The sequence below is a fragment of the Diabrotica undecimpunctata genome, chromosome 4 (genome assembly GCF_040954645.1).
Source record: "Diabrotica undecimpunctata isolate CICGRU chromosome 4, icDiaUnde3, whole genome shotgun sequence".
NCBI lineage: Eukaryota > Metazoa > Arthropoda > Insecta > Coleoptera > Chrysomelidae > Diabrotica > Diabrotica undecimpunctata.
In genome coordinates, this window is record NC_092806.1 from 41,752,876 (window position 1) to 41,778,413 (window position 25,538).

Sequence of the window (25,538 nt, forward strand, 5' to 3'; positions counted from 1 at the left end):
AATAAAGTGTGTGACAGAAAACCACTTGAGCTAACGAAGACAGTAACACCAATGATTACCAACATAATAAAGGAAAAAGTTATTTAAGCGTTTTAAAAAATAAAGATAGTTAAAACATTTGGACCAGATAAGCTTCCTGGAGAAGTGCGGACAGCTTTAGAAGAAACACGAATAAGTTGGATATCAGATTTATTTAGTAGAGTTATGAAAGTGAAACAAATGTCAGACGAGCGGAAAAGCAGTAGGTAGAAGTAAAGGAGATGTAGAATAAAGCGCAATCCTCTTTGGATGATGAAATTATTGTGAAAAGTAATAATTTTAAGTACCTAGGATCGGAATTACAAAGTAATGGAGAAATAGATAGAAATGCATACAGTAGAATTTGGATGGTATAGATAAAGTGGAAGGAAGCGTATAGTGTGTTATGTGATAGAAACATTAGAATGAAACCAAGAGGAAAATTCTATAAATCTATAAGACCAGATATAATGTACAAATCTAAATGTAGAAGAGTTAAAAAGAAAGAGGAACAAGGAATTTATATGACGAAAATAAAAACTCTTGGATGGAATATTTAATTGTCAAAAAAGTAAAAAACTAAGAATGGGTATATTAGAAAAATCTACGGTTTGCACCACTTGATGAAAAAATGAGAGAGTATAGGTTAAGATGGTTCAGGCATGTTAAGTAGCCGAAAGAATTGCTAAAAATTGATGATTTGTAAGTTCCTGGGAGAAGTAGGAAAGGAAGACCAAAGCAGACCTGACGTGAGATGTTGGTAAAGGGAATTGATATTGGTCTGACTCCAGATAGAATGAGTAGAGTTATGGAGAAATAGAAAGAGCAGATAAGAAAAAAAAATAGGGAAGTCGACGTCGCATAAAGGAAAACAGCAAAGAGATCGATGATTTAAAATTTTCACAAAATTGAAAGGTTTTTAAATTCGAGTCAGTCGACTTTCACTAATTTTTGTAATGTTTTAATATGGGATTAATGTGAGAAGTCAATGGCTAACGACGTGTTATTATTTATAGTTTCAAAAATAACTGCCCTTTTTTCGAATGTTTCCAAAGGAATACACTTTATTATTAAGCAATAAAAATCTTTAAATGGTAAAAACAGCTGGAAAAATCAATAAAATAATCAAATCTGGATAATTATTTTTAGATATCTTACCTTTGGTATTTTTTTCCTTGACAGATCCATTTCGGGGGAAGACAGAAGGATCAACTGCCCAAATTTGTTGATTACCATTGGCACTTTCATCCTACAACAAAGCGCAAATTTCACACAAAACTATACCAACATAATGGCTATGTTTATCAAAGAGGTTATATTAAAAATTTTAGCAGAATAATAGTATACACTAATTTTATACACGCACATGCATACACACAAATGTGTGAAAATTGTATGGAAAATTAAAAAAATACGCACCACTACGTAATTATTCAAAGAAATCGGTCTCAGCGCGAATAATCTGCAAAGCAGCATTTCAAACTGAACGGCAGAGACCGGCATAAACCTCATGAAAACGTCCACATTTTCGTAGAAAGTAACACAAGAAATTTTCACGAAGTGGGCTTTGATGGATCGATACGTCAAGTTGCCTAGCGTCCTTTTGATGACATTGCATGTTCAACAGTTTGTGACGTCGAATAACGGTTTTTCCATTGTTCTTAAGGCCGATCGGCACATAAGGGAGAACGCATGTGATGTGTATATGGTCGAATTAGGTATGCAGATTTTCTTACAAGGCCAATATGCTAAATTAAAGATTTTTCTGAGAAACGAAAGATTAATGATTTTATGCTTGTAGAAAAAGGCAGTACAATATTTCTTTTGTCAAATATATATATATATATATATATATATATATATATATATATATATATATATATATATATATATATCTATCATATATATGTCACTATTTTTCCGGGTTTGACTCCGCGTTGTAAAATGCTGGTTTTCTTGAAAACCATTGTTTTGGCGACGTTTCGGCAAGGTTTTACTTGCCATTCTCAAGCCTGGTGGATCTACTTCTCGTCGTTACTCGATTAGTACTAATCAACAATGGTTTTCAAGAAAACCAGCATTTTACAACGCGGAGTCAAACCCGGAAAAATAGTGACAGCATATATATATATATATATATATATATATATATATATATATATATTTATATATATATATATATATATATATATATATATATATATATATATATTTATATATATATATATATATATATATATATATATATATATATACGAAGTAACAAGAAGTCCAGAGACCTCTCTGATAGTAAATTAGGTGAACCGCAAATTCAAAGCCTCTTACTAGAGACTTTTAACGACGCTAGAAGTATCCTTTTACTTCAACATGCATCTACGATTCACCTTTGAAAATTACTATCTTTTTCTCTCTTTACGTAGAGAAAGACGTTTAAATGAAAGTAAAAGATTGCATTTCATTTCAACAGGAACTCCACCATTGCTCTACACTTTTTTCGAGTTATTTAACTCATCATCAGGAACACTTGTGGAAGTTCAACTTAAATGAAATGCAGTCTAGTATTTGGTCATTACTTTCATTTAAACGTCTTTCTCTACGTAAAGAGCGAAAAAGATAGTAATTTTCAAAGGTGAATCGTAGATGCATGTTGAAGTAAAAGGATACTTCTAGCGTCGTTAAAAGTCTCTAGTAAGAGGCTTTGAATTTGCGGTTCACCTAATTTACTATCAGAGAGGTCTCTGGACTTCTTGTTACTTCGTATAGATGTCGCTGCTAGCGTACCTACCTGGCTGTTATTTTGGTTATAATGACCAAATACTAGACTGCATTTCATTTCAGTTGAACTTCCACAAGTGTTCCTGATGATGAGTTGAATAACTCGAAAAACGTGTAGAGCAATGGTGGAGTTCCTATTGAAATGAAATGCAATCTTTTACTTTCATATATATATATATATATATATATATATATATATATATATATATATATATATATATAAAGTTTGAATTTGTATCAGCCCAAGTGTCTGATGAGGCTGGGATAGGCCGGAATGATTAAGATGAGCGGACACCGGGACGGTGATCCGCCCATTCAAGGAGAAGAACAGAATCATGGAGATAACATCAGATGTTTTAGATAATAATAATATAAATAAAAATACTAAAAGCATCCTTACCGTTAGTACCAATCAGATTAATATAGCAGATTTTTTCGTAAATTTAACAAATAAAGATAATAAAATAGATATAAATAAATATATTACACCTGAAAAAGACAATTTACCGATGGCAAACAAAAGCTCGTCCGATTTAAATACCATTAACACTCGAATTAACTAAGAAATATTTACAAACTGATACAGGTCCTTTTGGAGTCATAATTAAAAATAAAAATGATTCCCGTTTAAATGCGATTAGGGTTGGTGAAATAGTATTAAAAAATTGGCCGGAACTAGACAATAAAATAAAAAGAATTGATTTGGCAGGAAAACTTGGTGTAAAAATTGTTTTTGAAGAATCTAAGTGGGCAAATTTTCTAGTAGACCAAAATAAATCAAAAAGTTTCATTGAACATAAACTTGAGGCTTATATACCCAAATTTATGATTCATCGTCATGGGATTTTGAGAGATATTGATAAAGATATTGCAGTCGAGGATCTAAAAGATAAAATTAAAGCATACAATTATCATTGAGAATTCACAGTAGTTGAAGTCAAAAGACAAAAAAGAAAAATTGTTGAAAATAACATTACGGTTTATGTTCCAACTTAAACGGTTATTGTGACTTTTAGGGCAAAAAATTTACCAAAATATGTGGTTATTAATAAAGTAATAATAGAAGTAGAAATATTTGTACAAGAGGTAGTTTTATGTTATAATTGCTATCGTTACGGACATGTAGGTGGACAATGTCGCGGTAAATCTAGATGCTTCAAATGTCACAGTGAACATTTATCCTCTAAATGCACGAAAAACACATTAAATAAATGTCTTCAGTGTAGGGGTGATCATTCAACCACAAATTTTCAAATATGCGGTCGATCAATAGTTTTTTTTAGTGATTAACTAGCGAGATTCTCTCGTTCAATACTTTGAAGTGATTGAATCAAATCGAACGAATCAATCGCGATTGATACACTACTACATATGTGGCATAAATTTGCGCTTTATTTTTTTGTTCGTCAAATGAGCACTATTTTTGTAAAAAAATATTAAAGATACAGTATTTTAACAAAAAAAGGTATACTTATTAATAACTTAAAAACTCTACAGTTTTCGAGATAATCGCGTTTTATAAATCAGCTGCATAATAATTCTTAGTTGTGATATTTTTGCGGTAAAGCACTGAATATCTGTGGATAAGCATATTTAATAGTTTATTCTTATAGAAACTACTCAAAGATGGTAATGTAACATCACAAATGCTTGTTTTTGGCTGCTAAATGCCTTGTTGGAACGAACGAATCCTCTTGTCTTATTCGGCTGCCCATTTCTAGGTTCTGTAACTGTCCCTCTATTCTGACTTTTATTTTGTTGTTTTAGTAGATGTTTTCGATAGTTTTTATAATATTTAGGGAAACTTCTCTATGATACAGAAGATGGATTACGTCTTTGAGTCTTACTCTATCAAACGCTTTCTTTAAGTCAATCAGACACAGGAAATGCTGGTCTATTATACTCTAGTGATTTCTCAGCAATTTGCTTTATAACGAATGTTTCATCTGTACACGATCTTCCACTACGAATACCCTGTTGTTCATCTGCTAAACTTACCCTCTGATTTATTAGCACTTGTTAAATTTTAGTTGTAAGTTTTGGCGTAGTATTTAAAAAGTTTATACCTCTGTAGTTTTCTGGCTGTTTTTTATCTCCTTTTTTAAATAGTAGAATTTGTTCGCTCGTTCTCCATTCTTTCGGTATTTTACTGTGTTTTATAATTTTATTAATTAATGGTGTTAACTGTTTTGTCATTGCTGCTCCACAATATTTTAGTAATTCGTTTGATATCCCGTCTTTACCTGCTGCTTTTCTGTTCTTCAGGTTTTTAAGTATTTTCCGAATTTCCTGTACATTTATATTAAGTTCTTTATTTGTGGTAATTTCTGGTATTTCCGGATCTAACGTCCTTTATTCTTCCTCTGCATAGACCTTTTTTAGGTAGTCAATCCTCGTATCCTTTTATATGTATTTTGGTTCTATTAGTTCCGTTACCTCCGTTCTTTGACCTCTTATGAAGCGCCATATTTCCTTTTGCAGACCGTAAAAATCATATTCCATTTATTTCGAAAAGCTTTCCCAATGATCATTTTTTATTTTTCTTACAATTGCATGTGTTTCGTTTTTAATTGTCTTGTAATTATAGTATACCTCTTGTGTTTTGGTTGACATTTATTTCAGCTAAGAATCTTGTTGTAAATTAATATTATAGCTAAATAATGAATAAAGGTAAATATAAAATATAAATAAAAAGGAAAGCAACTTTAATAGTACTTACATTAAGAGACGACTGTACAGAATCAACTCGCTTGTACTCTTCATCGTGCCTTGAATTTCTTCTCCAATAGTTAACCGATTGATTAGAAGATGATGCAGACGATGAAACTGACTGATTATCTGTAGCTACGCTTCCCGCTAGCCAGTCCAATTCTGTTTGGTCTCTTGGAGATGAGTAGCGCACCGTGCCGTTCAATTCAATAGTCGGTAGCTGTCTACGGGAAAGCCTAAAAGTATAAAAATATTTCAATTTTGGATTATACTGGGTTAATCTGAAAGAGTAGTCCTAGAATACTAACTTGTCAGATAAAGTAAAAGGGAAGAATCCCCGTGGTTGACTGTATACCATAGTTTAAAAAATTTACATAGAAGTAAAAACTTCTGATGTGTAATAGTATATTTTATTAAAAATATTTAAAATTTATCCGAAATGATTACAAATCTTTAAAAACGTTTTTGGTTCAGTTGGACCATCATCAGTGAAAAACAGTTAAAGTACAGTGGTACATCGACATACCACTGTAATTCGTTCCAGTCCCTAAAAAATACGTTAGTTGTTTTTGTTAAGTGTTTTTAAATATTAAACATGTATTTAAAAGAAAAATCATTTATTTATAAGTAACAAGAAATACATATATATTCTGTAAAAACATAAGGAAAAGTGAAGTGCTTACGGAAGCGCTTAATTTTCGTCAGTGGTCTTCGTTTTTTTCGTGATACTTTGCTCATTTTCATCTGTAAACCGTTTAAAAAAACTGTTCAAGGAGGTTGGTGTCTTCCTTCCTTTCAGAATATTGCGGAAATATGTGTTCGGCAAGTTTTGTTGAACAACACCGATGCATGACCAGTTGTAACTTTTTCATGGTGATTTTTATCCACGAACTCTGCAACTTTCTCCCACATTTCTAGGATCTCCTTTATATCTCTTGTATAGACATTTTCCAATTCTGGCTCCTCTTCAAAACTAATTTTTCTTTGATCCACCGTATGCTGCTGCGAATGTAGTGCATCTAACTCCTCGATTGTCAGCTATTAAGACTGTTCTTCGATAATTTCGTTCACATCTCTTTCATCCACCTCCAGACCCATAGATTTTCCAAGAGAAACAATCTCATCTACTACTGACACTTCGGGTTCCAGTCCTTCGCAGGCCCTTACGTCTACAACCTCAGGTCACAGCTTCTTCCATGCAGAGGTTAAAGTCATTGTTGTAACACCTAGCCAGGCCTGCTCAATAATTCTTAGGCACATTATAATGTTAAAGTGGCCTTCCAGAACTCTCGAAGTTTAAGGTTTGTATTTTCCGTCACCTTAAAGCAGCGTCAAAAAATGTGCTTGTTATCTTCTTCTTCTTTAGGTACCGTCTCCTCTAAGGAGGTTGGTAATCATCACAGCTATTTTCACTTTTGAGATTGCAGCTCAGAACAAGTCGACGGAACTGCAATTATACCACTTTCTCAGATTGTTGAACCAGGAGATGGCAATACTTTGTTTTCCCTGTATTTTTCCCTGCATTATGGTTTGTAGAAACACATATTTATCCCCTCTCATAACGTGGCCGAGATATTGTAACTTTCTTATCTTAATCGTATTCATGATTTTCATTTCCTTTGTCATCTTTCTGAGGACCTCAACATTTGTTATTCGGTCTACCCAACTTATTTTTAATATTCTTCGGTAGGTCCACATCTCGAATGTTTCAAGTCGATTGCTCACCTCTTTTTTTAAGGTCTCGGCCTTCGCCCCATATAGCAACACCGAAAACACATATGAACGTAATATTCTTATTTTGAGTTGCAAATTAAGGTCTCTACTGCATAATACTTTTCTCATCTTAATAAATATTGCTCTAGCTTGTCCAATTCTCATTTTTGGTAGCTTGGTATACAACTTCTTAAAATTAGAAATCACTTGCTGATATGGGTTGCAAGATAAGAGTAGTGTTGGCTGGTAGGTAGAGAATCTTTATAAACTTGAACTGTTGGAGTTAATCATCTTCGAGATTTGGTGGGTGAGAAGGAGCGTTATCGAGGACAAGAAGGATTTGCATGGGTAGGTTGTGTTGCTGTAGATCCATTCCAGGTTTATAGAGGTTTATCCATTCCACAAAGAATTTCCTGGTGACTCATGCCTTTGGATTTGTCCTCCACATAACTGGCAGCTTTTCTTTCAAAATCTTATGTGACTTAAAGGCTCTGGGATTTTCTGAATGGTACACTAGAAGAGGTATGATTTTACAGTCGACACTCGCATTGGCGCAAAGTAATAGAGTTAATCTATCTTTCATATTTTTGTGACCTGGCATCGTTTTCTCCTCTGCCGTTATGTAAGTTCTATTCGGCATCTTTTTCCAGAAAAGTCCTGTCTTGTCACAGTTAAAGAATTGCTGAGGGATGTATTCTTTGGCTTCTATCAGTTCGGAAAACGTTTTGATGTAAACCTCAGCTACTTTCACATCCAAACTTGCTGCCTTACCATGCCTGACGATGGAGTGAATGCCGGTCCTTTTTCTAAAGTTGTCAAACCAGCCCCGACTGGCTTTAAACGAGTCTTCCGATTCATCATTTGTGGAAGTGTGTGGGATCTGCTTCAGCAAATCTTCGTAAATAGCTCTTGCCTTCTCGCATATGATGCTTTGTGTTAAGCTTCCTCCTTAAAGCTGCTTCTCTGCCCGTCACACCATTAGTAGTTACTTTATCTTTTCATGGAGAGAAGTCCGGAGCTTAGAAATTATTGTAACGCCCAGCTGGCATTATACCATTTATCAATTCCTCCCGTTTAAGTACAGTACATATCATTAATGTGGTATGCCCGTACATCATCGCCAATTCATTTACTCGTACACCTTGCTCATGTTTTTCAATGATTTCACGTTTTAGTTCAATAGACATCATCTTCTTCTTCAAACCAATGGTTGCAAAAATAAATGTAATATTGTATTATACAAAAAGCACAAAACGCGAACCCAACTTATCAACAATACTTCAAAAATGAGGGAAACAAGCAAAGCAGAAGTCTATAGTAAAAATTTACACAGTGTAAATTACACCGACATCGAGAGTGCAATATGGTTAGAATTAGAATCCAAATATTTGTCGGATTTAACTTCCAATGACCATTTAATTTGTCGGTCCAAGTAATAGTCAGGTACAGACCCGTAAAATGATCTTTATGGCGAGGCCTTAAAGATCAATTACCAGTAAAACTACCTTTTATTTATGAAGCAAATTAGAAGCAGTCAAATAAGAGGAATGAATTTGAATAAAAACCGAATCCTCGTATCTCAAATCTTGCTCTCGTCTCAAAGCAAATATCGCTCACTCCGCGGCTCGTATCTCAAAACATTCGTATATTAGAGCGCTCGTATATCGAGTAGGGATGGGAAAAACCTACCGGTTTTAACCGAAAACCGGTTTTTTTACTTCGCAATAACCGGTTTTATCGGTTGTTTTTTTGTCCCGGTTATAACCGGTTTTTTATTTTTAAAGTAAAAACCGGTTATTAGGTTTTTACGGTGATTAGGATTAGATTAGGTATTATTTTGGATCCCAATCATAATTATTATTTTCAAGTAATTATTCCAGACAAAACCATAATTCAAATTTTATTTTATTTTATAAATACAGAAGCAAACTGAAAGTGCAAACTCTCATCAGCCAGAAACAATTAAGTTTTATTATAATATTTCGTTGAAAAGGTATTTGTAATCATAATATTTACATAAGAAGTGATCTGGTACATCATCTATTTTTCACACTTGACTCTTGACATTGAAAGTGGCTGAATGGCTGTTTCTGATTACCAAAAATAATGTTCTGACTATAAATATCGAATTACCGATTACGAATACGAATCTCCAAGGATTTCCCTACGTTTTCAAAACGATACACCCATACAGGAAGTATTAAATGAGTTAAAATGTACCTATTATACAAATATACAAACGTGTTAAAAGTAATACATGATAATTTTTTTTGATGGTTGTAAAAATAAAAGATGAATTGCATTATTCAATTTATTTTTAAGTAAAATATTTATGTTGATATTATTTTTTTTTAAATCCCATTTGCAAGAGTCTGGGAAATTTTTTATAAGTTGAAATGGTTGGGGTGGGGAATTTTTTGGGTTTGGGAGGAGAGGAAAATTGGTGGGTAAATTAGAGGATTATATTTTTAAATGGTAAATTATTATCATTATTATCATTAATTGAATACAATAATTGCATATTATATTCTACTTTCATTATATTCATTGGCAATAGAACCTGAATTATTTTAGCGCTCTCTGTTGAGCAGTAGTATAATAATTTTGGTTTACTGCTCTCTGCATCTGACTACAACCAGATGGAATTCTGTCTACCATATGCTTAAAAGCACCAAGGATGATTTCTGGTTCAGATATAAAACTAATCACTGAAACTGTAAGCATTTTATCGCCTTTCGATGAGGCCACAAAGGAGATCTCGGGTTTCCAGTACATTACTGCTAGCCTTGTCATCCTTCTTGTGTCTATTATCGAAAGATTTTTAAAAAACCTCAAGCCAAACCTTAGTACAGCTCAAAAGTTATGCCAAAAGCGTATAACTAGCCTTCAAGAGAGGGGCACTAAGCTTTTACGAAATCCCTTTCCGAAAGCTCCCCCGAAATCTATATCTGCAGCGGCCTTTGCTGCCAAGTGATCCGTTTTCATTCTGGGATCAGAACAGAACCTGTATGCCAGGCTTGGCTTTTATAGCTAAAAAAAATACATGTCGTTGGTCGGAAGTTCGGTGGCATCAGAGAGACTGGTGTCATCATTGAATGATATTGTGCCAGATGAGAGAAGCCGCTTAACCGACCAACAAATATATGAACGAGTTTTTCTCAATAGGCTTCATGAAAAATACTGGCCAACATAATGCTAAATCCATTTCATGTAATATAACCTGTTTGTAACCTTCTAACCTATACTTTTTTACTTAAAATATTACTTCATGTTCTTTTATTGTATATTATTGCAATATGTATATATTAATCTTACGCTATATTATATTTAATAACAATCACTAAATATATATTAATAATAAAATAATAAATAAATATAATAATTAATAGAATAAAATGGTTTTATTAAAAATTGTGTTTTATTTATATTGATATTGATGTTCCTTCGATAGTACTAATTTTGATCATATTGATATCGAGTCGAATGAAGTATCGCAAACTAAAGTGCATTGTAAATTTAACTTTGTAACTATTGGATTAAATAAACCGAAAACCGGTTTTTGGAAAAACCGGTTTTTTTGGCCGGTTATAACCGCCAGGTTAAACCGTAAGCAAAAAAAAACGGTATAACCGAAAACCGGTGTTTTGTCAAAAACCGCCATCCCTAATATCGAGGTACGACTGTAGTTGAAACTAGCTATGTAATTAGGTGTAGAAACCTTTGTACGAGTATCACATGACAATTATGGTTAATCTTATTATTATAATGACACTAGGTTAATGCTATATGACTTAACATGAACGGAACATTTAATACGGGATCCGAATCTAGGTCGACCTTCACCCATATGTTTAACGAATGAAACATTTTTTTATCAAATTTCATATATAGACAAGTACTTCCTGCATGTATTGCCTATCAAAATATGTTCATAGCTATTCCTAGCTAATAATTATTTACTTTTTTTAGCAGGTTTCACTCACGCAGGTTTTTAGTTATTGAAACTAAAAGTTCAATACATGTAAAATAGGTCTATGATCTATTGCCTACGTGTTTACGGTTATGGCTACCCATCGCATCTAAATAATCCGTATATGTATTTCGCACCTAGGACTTTTCTACTGGTCCTTTGCGACACGCGGTCATTTTTCAACCAATAGGCGGTAAAGTGCCAAATACGTATGTGAAATGTGAAATGGTGTGAAATTCATGTTATGCGGAATATTAGGTAAATATTCGTAGACTAAATGACGACTTTTTATTAAAATCAGAAAAGTAGACAGATTTTGAAATATTTGTTAATGTATTATTAAAGAAAATTAAATCAATAGGAAATAAAACAAAATATATTTAAATAAATAATAAAAAAAATTAAATGTATAAAATGTAATATTTGTGCGAAATTCAATGTCCTCGTAATGTTTAGTTGAATTTGTTTGATTTAGTGCGATGTTGGACGAAAGATTTTGACGCCCTTTTAAACTTTTTTTAAAAGGTTCATCTTTAGGTGGTCGTTAAAATGGTCGTTAAAATCTTTGTAGCGACAAGCTAATTACTAATAATTATAACTTTTTTATTCAAAAATTAAATAATAGATCTCATATTAAAATTTACATTTTCGCAGTTGTTAATACTTATACAAAAATACATTTATTTCTTCTTTAACCTTGCGGATGTTGCATTTTTCACGTATGGGAAACGAAATATTATATTGTAAGCAATGACATCACAAGAAATCAGGCCGATAATATTTGAGTTTATCGTCTGACTTTTAAAACAAAGAATGTGTGTTTAGTTTAGTAATCACTCAGTCACAATTTGCATCGGACGGGATATATACAAAAATACCTTCCCTTCGAGAATTAATCACGTTTACGAAAATAAATATCATTAACAGTTTTTTCTACATTTTATTAGATTTTATTATTATTTTTATTTTGTTTCCGTGGAAAATAAGTCTATCACACACTCATCCACACAACCACAAAACATATTGGACTCTTTAGTAACTACTAACTTTCTTCGACTGATTGTAGTTGGTTGCACTCTTATATTGGCCTTGTGTTTATAAAGTTTTGCAAAGGAACTTCCTGTCGTGTTTAAAACACTTCCCTAAGCCGTTTTGGTTTTTATTTGGCATATTCTATAGTTCAATAATTTTAACGTTTGCCTTACACTACGAGAGGTAAGGCTCAACGAGATAATGTGTTTTCTTTAACCAATATTTATCGACTGTCTTTCGAGTCTTTTACGAGACATAAAACACTGCGACAACTTGTGTCTTCTACGGCGACTATTTTCTGGCTGTCTTTGATGTTGTGTTTTTACGTGATTTAGGGAAAGAAAAGAGGCTACTGCCTAACGTCAGAAGATGTTGGACTTTCCCTGTCTAGTATACCGATATCGTTTAAGATATTCAAAATAAAAGAGTCGATGTACTTCTCTAAAATTAGTAGCTGGGTATATCTCAGGTCAAGGCATAAGGATAGAAATAGTCATTTAAATATATAAATATTTATTGACTGTTCCTTTAAAATAACGAAGGCAATTTGAACTTTATGCATGACATAACTCATTTTTTATGAAGTCATCACAGTTGCCTTAGACTTAGAAAGTGCCTTCGACACAATAAACAGAGCTGTTATTATTAGAAAACTTGAACAACTTAATTTAACGGGTAATATTTCACCTTTATAACCAATTTCCTACAAGAAAGATCATTCAAAGTAGTTGCAAACGGGAAAACATCTACATCACATATCTAACAAAATGGAGTCCCCCAAGGCTCAGTTCTCAGCCCCACACTATTCCTTCTTAGCATCAACGATATAAAGTCTCTTGTTCTCCCTCCAATAAAATACTCAATATACGCAGATGATCTTGTTCTTTATTGCCAACGTAAAGTTACAAGGAGCAAATGCTCTTTACTCCAAAACACTCTTAACAATCTTCATAACTGGTCCACTAAAATTGGAGTCAAATTTTCATCTGGAAAATCTAAAGTCATAACCTTCTCTAGAAAACATCACACTCAACCTGCTCTACTTCACCTAAATGGTTCTCCTCTTCAAGTGGTTAATAAACACAAATTATTAGGAGTAATATTCGATAAAAGACTTACATGGAGAGATCAGATACAGAATACAAAAACAAACTGCCTAAATAGAATCAACATCTTAAAAACTCTAGCTCATCATCAACGGGGGGCAGAAGAGAAAGTCCTCTTAAGAATTTACACAACATTGATCCGCTCAATCCCTCGAGCACATTTTCTCTCACAAATTTTAAAAACTTTGCTAAAAGACACAGATCTAAAACTCACAACTCCGTTTACTACGTCCAGAATTCCACTGTGGACCAAAAAGCTACCTACTGTCCTTACCAGCTTGAGCCGATACAAAAAAGAAGAAACGCCCAGAACTCTCCTGGTACAAGCATTTGAGGAACTTATACAGCGTTATGACAAAATTCTCTACACAGATGCCTCCAAAGAAGAACAGGCCGTCGGTTGTGCTGTCAGTACCTCAAATACAACAGTAGCATCATATCGGCTTTCTCCCAGATACAGTATACACACAGCCGAACTGTATGGAATACTCAAGGCATTAGACACGCCCATTGCTAATGTAAAAATCATTAGAAATATGCACCGATTCTCTCTCCGCCATTGACATCAGAAATATATACTCCATACATCCCATTGTACAGTGCATCCACAGTATCTGCCAACAGCAGTCAAAAAATGGAGTTTCAGTAACTATCATCTGGATACCATCCCATGTTGGTATCAATGGAAATGACAACGCTGATCATGCAGCAAAAATGGCCTGCTCCTTAGAAAATATGGAAAACATACAATTTCACCAAGACCTAAAGACCAGTATCAAGAACAACCTAATAAGCACTTGGCAAACACACTGGAATGTGCAAAATACAAAACTACGCACAATTCAACCAACTGTTACCTCCATCACCATGCCTCAAATGAGCAGAAAAGACAATATTATTATCAGAAGGCTCACAATAGGTCACACTCGTCTTACTCATGGATATCTGATGTCGTCTGAAAACCATCCTCGATGTGAACATTGTAATGAATCCTTAACAGTCCAGCACATATTACTAGAATGCGTCCACTACAAACCTCAAAGAGACTACCACAACTTTCAAAATAATTTAAGTGATCTACTTGGTTCTACAAACATGTACAGTGCCATAATTCGTTTCCTAAAAGACTGTCACCTTTACTACTTAGTGTAACTATATTAAGATGTTGTTAATGTATCCTAACTTGTATATAAACGTATTGTATATTTATGTAAACATAAGCATATTGTAATAAACTTGTACCAGTGTCAATGGCCCATAGTTGCCGAGACACTTTAATTTAAAATAAAAAAAAACTCATTTTTTACGATTTCAAATGTGACGCTTGAACTTTGTGATTGTAATTCAGCATAGAAGTCTATTTTGAATTAATTTTAAGTTAAAGTTAATTAATAATTTGTCTTGTCGAAACTTGGACAAATAAAATCCAAACATATACTTTTGTAACGCAAATTAACATTTGAACTTTTGAATATACAAAGTAAAAATAAAACCAGAGATTATTGCATACATTTTATGTAGGTTTGTATATTTTATTATTAACAATATCTACAACTGATTAACAGTTATATCAGTTCGTTAAAGGTTGACAAAGGTTGACCACAGATAAGTTACCCAAACATATTTATAATATTTTATACTAAAAGCAAAATTTATTCTAATTATGAAGTTAGTGTATTGTGTATGTTTTTTTCTTCTTTTTGGTGTAGTAAGTTCCTTTGCAAATTTATTAATTTAAAATTGTGTGAATATATAATCTAAACAATAGAATGTTGTAAAGGGTGATTCATTTAGAGGTACTTTTTTCAACAAGGAAAAACAATGAAAAAATAAATTTTATTTTAAAATATTTATTATCATACAAAGAACCATTCTTTACAATTACTTCTTAAATATAATTTCTATTAAATGTTGGCCATGACTACGATTAAGTTGATTCATTCTGAAGTTTCAATTCTTAATAACTCGTTCCAGCATTTCGATTGGTATTTCACCAATGACTCGAGTAATATTCGACTCCAATGCCTTAATCTTCTTCTTCTTCTTCAAGTGCCATCTTCGTTCCGAAGGTTGGCGATCATCAGGGCTATACGTATTTTCGAAACTGCTGACCGAAACAATTCGTTGCTGCTACAGCTATATCATCAGTAGATTCTTTAGCCATGAGTTTCGTCTTCTTCCTATGGACCTTTTTCCTGCTATTTTCTCTTGCATAATTATTCAAAGCAGTTCATATCTTTCGCCTCTTGTAATGTGTCCCAAGTATTGCAGTTTTCGTTTTTTGATCGTAAATATGACTTCCTTTTCTTTATTCATTCTTCTCAAGACCTCGACATTTGTGACTCTCTCGGTCCATGATATTCTCAGGATTCTGCGATACATCCACAGTTCAAATGCCTCTTATTTTTTGGTATCAATCTTTTTCAACGTCCATGACTCCATTCCGTAGCACAGCACAGAAAGTACGTAACATCTCATCAGGCGAAGTTTCATTTCAAGGCTCAAATCTCTTCCGCAGAACACTCTCTTCATTTTAGTGAATATTGATCTGGCTTTTTCTATTCTTATTTTGATTTCTGCTGAGCTATCGTTGTCTTCATTTATAAAAGTGCCTAAATATTTGTATTTGCTAACTCGATCGATAATTTCATTGTGTATATATAAATTTTGGACATTTTGTGTTGATTTCGATATTACCATAAATTTAGTTTTCTTTATGTTCAAAGATAGTCCATATTCTTCGCTGCAGTCAGCTATCTTATTCACCAATGTCTGAAGACATCCAGTGTTTCTGCGATCAGAACGGTGTCGTCTGCAAATCTCAGATTGTTTAATCTAACACCATTTATTTTAATACCTACGTATTGCTCAGAGAGTGTTATATTCATTACGTCTTCGGAATAGAGATTAAACAGGGTTGGTGACAGTATACACCCTTGTCTCACACCTTGCTTTATTTCAATTTCTTCAGTGGTATTATTCTCTACTCTCACTACTGCTTTCTGATTGTAGTACATATTTGCTATTAGTCGGATGTCTCGTTTATCTAAATTCTTTTCTGTCAGGAGTCTGATTAGGTGATCATGCCGCACTTTATCAAAGGCCTTCTTGTAATCTATGAAACACATGAATACATCTTGATTTATGTCAAGACATCTTTGAAACATAACGTTCAGTGCAAACAACGCCTTGTTCCAAGTCCATTTCGGAATCCAAACTGGGTATTATTGATGTCCATTTCTAGTTTTCTGTGTACTCTAGAGTGTATAATTTTTAGGAATATTTTCAGTACATGGCTCATCAGACTGATTTTACGGTAATCACTACATTGTTTGGCATTTATTTTTTTTGGTATAATAACAAAGGTCAATAAAAGCCATTCTTGTGGTATTTTTCCTGATGTATAAATGCTATTGAATTTAATATTTTTCAACACAAATATAGCTAACTTAAAGAGCAAAAAAATTAAGCGCAAATTTATACCATGCATGTGGCATATGTGGCGTATTCTATTAGTTACATTAAAGTATGTATACAATTATAATTTATCCTACTCAAAAGCATCCAACTGTAAATTTTTGTCCAAAAATATTTAAAAACGTAAAAGTTATAGCGAAAAATAAAATTTTAAATTTCCACTTTAACACCCTGTATTTTTCCTTATATCAACATTTTATTAAAGCAAGTTGGCTTAAGTCGTAATATTTTAAAATGCAGAATCTACGGTTTCTGTTTGTACAATAACTTAAGGACCACCCTGTATAATAATAAAAATCATCAGTTTTGCGCGTGAAAACTACCAAAAAATTACGGTAAAGGTAATTGAATTTCAAATATCCAAATCGGTATAAATACGTAAAAAAATATATTTTCTCTGCTTTCAATAAAGCAATTTTCTTCATTTTTTTAATCCGACGTAAATCGAATAGAGCCAACCAAAAAAATGCATTACCAAATGCCAGATATGCTTTAGTTTTGTTATAAATAAATAAATTTATTTATACTCCAGTCGTCAGAGACGAAAATACCACTGATCCTCTAAAAATCAGACGAAGAATCTGTTTGTCGTAGAAAAAATATTTTAAATAAAAAATGTAGCTGAGACAATTTTAAACAAAAATGTTCATTAGTCCTTTTTGTATAAAAGAAAATAGTAATTAGTACGTTTTTTCAAAAAAATCGCTTGAAACGTCGCGGCTACGCGCTCGAAATCAATTTTAAATAAAATTTGAAATTATCACCTAACTATTTCTGCAATAATTCGAAAGCCACCTCTCACATGCACTTCAAACACAGATCCGCCCTGGTCTATTAAACCGAAGCATAAATCACTTTCTGGTTGATCAATGCAAACTAAAAAAACGACAAAATGTGAATACGTAATAAATTACTTCACGTGTATAGACCATTATTATAATTTACTTAAAAATTGTATTTTTATTATAGGTTGCACCAGATGCAGCTGCATTTAAAGAAAAAGTTAAAAGACTAGAACAAGAATGCCAAAACGATAAATCAACTTATGTGGATGAGACGGAATTAGAAAGGTTCAGAAATCATGAGCCGACCACTGCTACTAATTTAGGACTACATTATCTTTGTACTAATATTAAACTTGGAATTCAAGATGAAGATGGAAAGATCAACACAGAGGCCATCAAAAATAATCTTCGTGAAATTATGGATGGACTAGCCAAAATCAATATAATAGCACATAGATGTAGCCGTAGATTGCCCGGAGAATCAGCAGAAGATAGTGCTATTAAATTATATAGATGCTTACATACGCCCGTCCATGTACATAACAACAACCATACTCATATCCATGTTCATAGACATAACAAACGTTCAATAAAGACAAGTAAAGCTCATAAATATTGCCAGTCTGATGATTCAACTAAAGTAAATGAAAGTGACATGGAGAAGTTTAAAAAGGGGGAAGCAGTAGATATATCTAAATTAAAACCTTACATATTTTGTATGAACAAAAAATTTGAAATGCAGAATGCAGATGGTACAGTTAATAAAAACGGAATTAAAAATTATTTAGAAAACAAGGTAAGCGATAACACAAGGCGTAAGGAATTAAAAATAAAATGTTCAGAAATAGTGGATCCATCGGCAGAAGAAACGGCAATTAAATTATACAAGTGCGTTCATGAAAACGCCCAACATAAGGATGATCAGCAACAAAATGCTTCAAATAATGAAGCACAACAACATATTAAGCTTGCTTCTGAACAATGCCAAGCTGATCCAAAAACTTCTGTTGATAAAAAAACTCTTAAAAAGGCTCGAAAAGGAAAAAATGTTGACACTGCTAGTTTAAGAGCACATACCTTTTGTATGAGCCTAAAGTTAAACCTTCAAACTATAAACGGAAATATAAAAACAGAAACTATAAGAAAAAGCTTAGAAGGCGAGGAAACTGAAGCTGCAATTAACATAATAGTTAACAAATGTGGGACTAGGGATGAAAACGATCCAGCAAATCTTACTGCATTAAAACTTTTTAAATGCTTACATAAATATGAAAGGAAACGAGAGCAGAAAAAACGAGCTTTCCTTAAACGTTTGAAGCAGTTTAAAAAGTTTAACCAAGAATGCTTATCTGATCCCGCTAATCAGGTTAATGAGGAAGTTCTTTCTAAGTTTAGTCAAGGTAAGATTTCATTTTTATTAAGTTATAGTAGTTGTAGTTTTACCTATTTTTTTATATAACACCTGTACGGTATTTGTATAGTGCTAACTGGTCATAAATGACTAATTATCAGTTAACTTCTAACCTAAGTTAATAAACAGCAAATACTTAAATCTAAGGGCTTACTCTTATTTTATCTATCTAACTAACTAATTTATCTTAACTAACATGCAATAACATCACAGCATGTGATGGATTGCCTCGACATTCATATGACTATGCAGCCTCTGCTCGTAACTTGCTGCTGTTCTCTTGAAAACTTTGGTCACAATGTTTCTGAGTACTTTGTTTTGAAATCTCTGAATAATATGTAGATTACTAGCTTTGGTACAGCCCCAGACTTGGCACCCATACATCCATACTGGCCTCAGTCTTCTTCTTGATGTGCCTATCCGTTACGAATGTTGGCGATCATCATGGCAATCTTTACCTTATCTGCAGCAGCGCGGAAAAGCTGCACAGATATTGTATTGAACCAGATTCTGAGGTTATTTAACCAAGATGTTCTTCTTCCTGGACCTCGTTTTCTAAATATTTTTCCTTGCAGGATAACTTAAAGGAGAGCATATCTGGATTAATTTCGCATAATATGTCCGAAGAACTGCAACTTTTGAGATTTGATGGTGGTCAGTACCTTTCGGTTCTTATTCATTCTTCTGAGGACCTCCGCATTTGTGACTCGGTAAGTCCACGGGATCATAAGCATTCTCCGATATAGCCACATCTCAAATGCTTCCAGTTTTCTGCATATATCTTCGTTCAAGGTCCACGATTCAACACCATAAAAAAGGACAGACAATCTCCTGGTTGTTGGTTCATTCTTCATTTATTATGTTGCCGAGGTAGTTGTAGTGCATCACTCTTTCTACAGTGGATTGGTTGACGTAGATTTGACCTTCTGTTATCCTTTTCTTGCTTATTATTATCATAAGCTTTTTCTTCTTAACGTTTATATTGAGTCCATATTGTTGACTGTAATACGTGATTTTGTTCATAAGAACTTGTAGGTCTTCTAAGTTCTCTGTAAATACTATGATGTTATCTGCATATCCGATGTTGTTTAGCCGGTAACCATTTAGTAGAATACCTTTTTCAGTTTCGTACAAAGCTTCGATACATATTGTTTCAGAGTACAGATTTAAGAATAGAGAAGACAAAATACAGCCTTGCCTCACTCCACGCATGATTTTCAAATAGTCAGTGTATTCAACTTCAACTCTGAGATTTGCTGTCTGATTCCAGTAAAGATTCCTAATTATTTTCAGATCTTGGTTGTTAATTCCTATTTCTTTTAGTATTTGCATGATCTTGGCGTGCTGTACTCAATCAGTACTTGCTTTCTGGCCTCAGTACTTGCTTGTAAATGGATAATTTATTATGAATGCATAATGTTGAATTGTTTCCAATCAGCCAATACAATTTCTTATACCTAATATCAAGCTCCCCCCTTTTTTTTGGCATGAACTTTCCAGCGCAGCCTCGCGTCTAGGGTGATGCCCAAGATTTCTTTTAGATAGTTGATTCCTTTTGTTCTAGAAGTTATTGTGGGAGTACTTTCTCAATTCAGCCTATTCAAACATTAAGCCAATGAGGAGGCTTTAATGACAAATCTTCTTAGTCAAAGGAGATTTGTCATTAATGCTTTTAAATCTTCTTCATTGCGAGAAAATCCTTGTTACTAGTTACTCCCTGATTTATTGGATCAGTGATTAATATATAGATCGTTAAACAACCGAATTATTCGAAAATCAGTTTGGTTCTATGCAAGGCAGCACAAAAGAGGAGCAATTTCTTTTATTATAAGGCAGCTGATACAAAAATACATAAATAAAAACGCTTATATGGTATTCACTGATCTTAAAAATCATATTCTCTAGAGATACTGGAGAGAACAGTCTGAGGGACGTATGAGGGAGTAACAACAACTCATGTTCGAAAAGGTATGGAAGAGACTGATAAATTTCATGTAAAACTAGGATTGCACTAGAGCTCACTCTTTAGTTCTTATTTATTCTTTAAGTGTTTTATTAGATAACTGAAACACATTCCCTGGTACTTAATGTATACTGATAATGTAGTATTGGTAGGAAATACGGAACAAAAGTTAGAACAAAAACGGGTATAATGGAGGCAAGCTTTTGAGTCTTAAGGAAAACTAAACTACATACAAGTAGGTAACTAAAAACCTAACTCTTATAGCATAAAGGTAGGGTAACTGAATAGAATTTAATCCCCATCTCTTTTTCACTAGTACTCTAAAGCGTAATAGGGCTGTTGTGACTTATCACCAAATCATTATATTGTCTAGTAGAACGATTAAATATTTACATTCTGAAGCTTAATAAAATATTTAAATATAAACCAGATTAATTTGCAATCCTTGGGAAAAATATTATTCCTCTACCATGAGGACATCATTCAGTATAATATGATAATATGATCTCATATTTTTTCTAATCATTTTTATCATTTGTTACTCCAGCCTTAATTTCACGCTGCGCCTGGAAAGGTGATAAGGAGATTCTTTCAACAATCCTGTTTAGATTTAATATTACGGTAATGGCCATCTTCATTTACTGTACTTCAATGTCCATAAAAAGGAAGCATAAGCTACTAGTTTGTGTAGGATAATTCGCAGATAGTAGAAAGGATGCATTTCACCCCACCTTGACCTTTGACCCCGTTTTTTAGTAGCGACGCCTTTTTTTGGTGGAGGCGTGAATTCTGTCACGTTTTACGTCGAATGTCACGTTTTATGTCAACGTCATATTCGACATAAAACCTGACGTTCGACATAAAATGTGACATTTGACATAAAACGTGACGTTTTATGCGTTTTATATCACTTTTATGTCAAATGTCACGTTTGATGACGAATGTCACGTTTTATGTCAACGTAATATTCAACACAAAATATATCGTTGGACATAAAACGTGACATTTGACATAAAAGTGATATAAAACGCATAAAACTTCAAGTTTTATGTCAAATGTCACATTTTATGTCGAAGGTCATGTTTTATGTTGAATATGACGTTGACATAAAACGCGATATTCAACATAAAACGTCACATTCGACGTAAAACGTGACATTCGGTATAAAACGTGACATTCGACATAAAACGTGACACAATAGACGCCTCCACCAAAAAATGGCGTCGCCACTAAAAAACGGGGTCAAAGGTCAAAGTGGGGTGAAGTGCATCCCTTTCTATTGCAGATTATTCTGTAAAGGCTGGTTTTTGTTGGTTACTCTTTTTGAGCGTATTGATGTATATAGATACATTTACGTTTTAATAAGTCCGATAAGTGCTAGTCTCACCGCCCGATGGCGTTACTATCTTAAAAGAGGAATCTACTGTTGTCTAATACATTCTCGTAGACGGCTGATGATGATACGATGATTTTCTGCATAAATATAGAAATGGAAGAGAAAAGGAACAGACTCACCCGTTGTTGCTTGCGCCGCTTGTTTGTTTTCGATGGCGTCCCACTCAGGAATTATTTGTTTGGATTGATATTTTGCTTTTCATTAATATGGCATGCGGCCGAAGGGGTATGAAATGAACTGTATATTGTATCGATAACAAGATATAAATTGCTTTATTTTATCCAAAAATGCTTAACAAACCAAACACAATATACAAAATACAACATAATTAATTTGTCAACTTGACATTCGTTATATCCGTTTAGTTAATAAATTAAAATAAGTCTTTTCATTTTTTATTAAGGTCGTTCTCAATACTTGACAGACTTATCTCTAAACTTTATCCTAAGAAATCCATGCCGCTCAACTGAATAAAAAAAATATTATATTATTCTGGATACCATACCATATTGGAATTCCAGGAAATGAAGAGGCAGATAACGCTGCAAAAGAAGCTGCAAGTAGTGATAGTGCGGTGTGTAGTAAAACATTTACGAGTGCGGACGTGAAAGCGGCAGTTAAATTTAAAGTGCGATATATGTGGGAAGAAAAGTGGAAAGTGTCATGGGCCAAGCTACGCCATGTTAAAAAATCCCAGAGAGACCAGGTAATATTAACGCGACTCCGACTGGATCATACGCGATTAACTAATAGCTACGTGTTCTCCAACCAACAAGAACCAAGATGTGATAACTGTGGTGAAAAATTAACAACCAAACATATATTAGAGAAATGTCCAGAATTAACGCCAAAGCGCATCCTGTACAATATACCAAACAAACTTAGCGATATTTTAGGTCTACAGTACAATATTTCAAACATAAAAATTTCTTAACCTTAATTAACGTTTTAAATGCTATCTAAAATAACATTATAAATGTAATACAAACTATTGTTCGCTATCATTGTTTGCTAATAGCCAATTTGGCTGATGTGATTTTGTTAATAAAAAAAAACCTTTAAACAACATCAAAGAAATTTGAAGAAAATAAACCAAGCATTTCAAATAAGTGCAAAATTGTTTATTTTCTGAAACATAATATATTTACCAAAAAATTCTATTACTACAGGGTAGAAATTCTATGCGTTGTATATTTTACGTGTGCGAGTTGCAAAAATAACAAGCACAGATTAACGTATTATGACTGAAATTGAAACAACATTTAAAACATTTAAAAAATTAATTATTCTATTTTACTTTTTTGTATAACACTAATAGACTCTATAACACTAATTGAGCTCCCAAACAGGCCCTTACAGTGCATCCCTTGCAGGCCCGCTATCGCCGGCCGTGCCCTTCATTATTTCTTATCATTTAAATTAATAAACCGTTTTATTTGTAGGTGAAGAGGTTGATCATCCTAATCTAGCGTCGTACACTGTATGCCTAAATAAAAAATCCAAATACCAAGACAAAAAAGGGAAAGTTAAAAAGGATGCTATCGTTGACGACTTAAAGTTGGTTTTCGACGATAAAGCTGAAGTGGAAAAAACGGTGAATGAATGTGTCGCAAAAACAAGCGGTCTTGCAGTTAGGGAAGGTGCTGTTAAACTAACTAGATGTATTTTCAAATATATTGCTATTGCACGTGCAGCTCAGAAAAATGTAATCCCCAAAAGCGATCGTCGGTAAAATATTCAAATATGACCAAGTGGTATTAAAATCATATTTTATATTCCAAAAATCAAAATATCTTCAAAGGATGGAAATGGAAATACTGAAATTTCAAGCCAGGATAACTCTAAAAATAAAATAACAATCAAAAAAATTTTTTTAAAATATATGTTTTAGACCATAATATAACTTTTTTTTTACACTTTTCAGTTTTTATAATTTAAAAACATTTATCCAAGTTTTTTGACAATATTAGTTTTATGCTTAATAAATGGCATTTCTATAACAGCCTTGTTACAATTTATAGGCTATTATATTAAAAAAAGAAGGAGTAAAAGGATCTGGCATAGTTTGGAGGCATAGTTTCGAGGAGGCCAAGGCCCGATTTGGGCTGTAGCGCCATTGGAGAGAGAGAGAAAAGGATCTACAACGTTAAAAAGGTTTTATTGTTTTATATGGTCAATGGACCTCCAGGTATGACAAAACCGCGGAGTGCTGCCATTTAAAGGGGTACATTTTTGAGAAAGCGCTCAATTTGTCCGCTATGTACTAGTATGCATTTGGGTGAGTTCTAAGCAGTTTTCTTACATATACATCTACAGAAAAGTTGTTCAAAATTAAATTTTCTATCGAAATGTCGGAAATTCAAATATATTCAAAAAATGAAGCAAAAAAAAACAGGAGTTGGCGCGATTTTTATTGTTTACCGCATAAATTTTTTCCACGCGGGTACAGATAACTACTGTTTTACAGCAAAAAAAGTTTATTCTTCGTCTTCAAAATATTGTTTGGTAAAAGCATTCAGGATTTACAGTATCCCAGATACCATTTTTCAAACTTTGCCACTCGCACCATTTTTTGGCCATTTTCCCTAATTTTTCGCAATCATCGGTCTATAACAGTTTTCTACGTAGCTTTAGGTAGATGCAGCCGTGCATTTAATTGAAAGAAAAATCAATAACCTTTAAAATTGTTTATAGTATAGGATTCTAGGACTAATTTTAAGCCAGATACTGTTCTTAAAATTTTTTTTAATTTCTCATTAAAATTTTTTTCTTTTACATTTAGCTACGTGCATTACTAAATAAAAAAGGAAGCTTATTTTCTGTACTTTAAAATAGTCTATTACAAAATTTTCTAAGACTAACGGTGACCAAGATATGGTTCGTCAAATTGTGATACTTGCAACGATTTGTATATACCTAAATGTACCGGATGGTCCAATAAGCCGATCTCTCGGCTATATATCAGAAACTATTGATGTTGAGGTACTTCGTCGCATGTGTAAACAAAAAGAATTACTAATCCAAGAGAGGAAAATGCAATACTTGGGTCATGTGTTGAGAGACGAAAGATATGAATTACTTCAAGTTATACTGGAAGGAAAAATACAGGGCAAAAGATCAGTAGGAAGACGCCAGAACTCGTGACTGAAAGACCTGAGGACATGGTTCGACCGCTCATTCGTA

General features: G+C 33.2%; 2 protein-coding genes across 2 annotated transcripts in view; one reads left to right on the forward strand and one right to left on the reverse strand.

The window, feature by feature from the left end:
* The window catches only part of LOC140438625 (uncharacterized), a gene marked incomplete at its 5' end in the record, with an annotated part of 257,371 nt that overhangs the window by 125,041 nt on the left and 106,792 nt on the right, over positions 1 to 25,538 (reverse strand). Inside the window, 2 exons of the mRNA XM_072528285.1 lie at positions 1,177 to 1,267; positions 5,513 to 5,738. Coding sequence (XP_072384386.1) covers positions 1,177 to 1,267; positions 5,513 to 5,738 — 317 coding nt within the window. The remainder of the gene's footprint in view (positions 1 to 1,176; positions 1,268 to 5,512; positions 5,739 to 25,538) is intronic.
* LOC140439461 (uncharacterized) lies at positions 14,878 to 24,274 on the forward strand. Its single transcript, XM_072529384.1, has 3 exons — positions 14,878 to 15,031; positions 17,770 to 18,985; positions 23,798 to 24,274. Exons 1-3 carry the CDS (start codon positions 14,987 to 14,989, stop codon positions 24,085 to 24,087), a joined length of 1,551 nt encoding a protein of 516 aa, XP_072385485.1. The 5' UTR covers positions 14,878 to 14,986; the 3' UTR covers positions 24,088 to 24,274.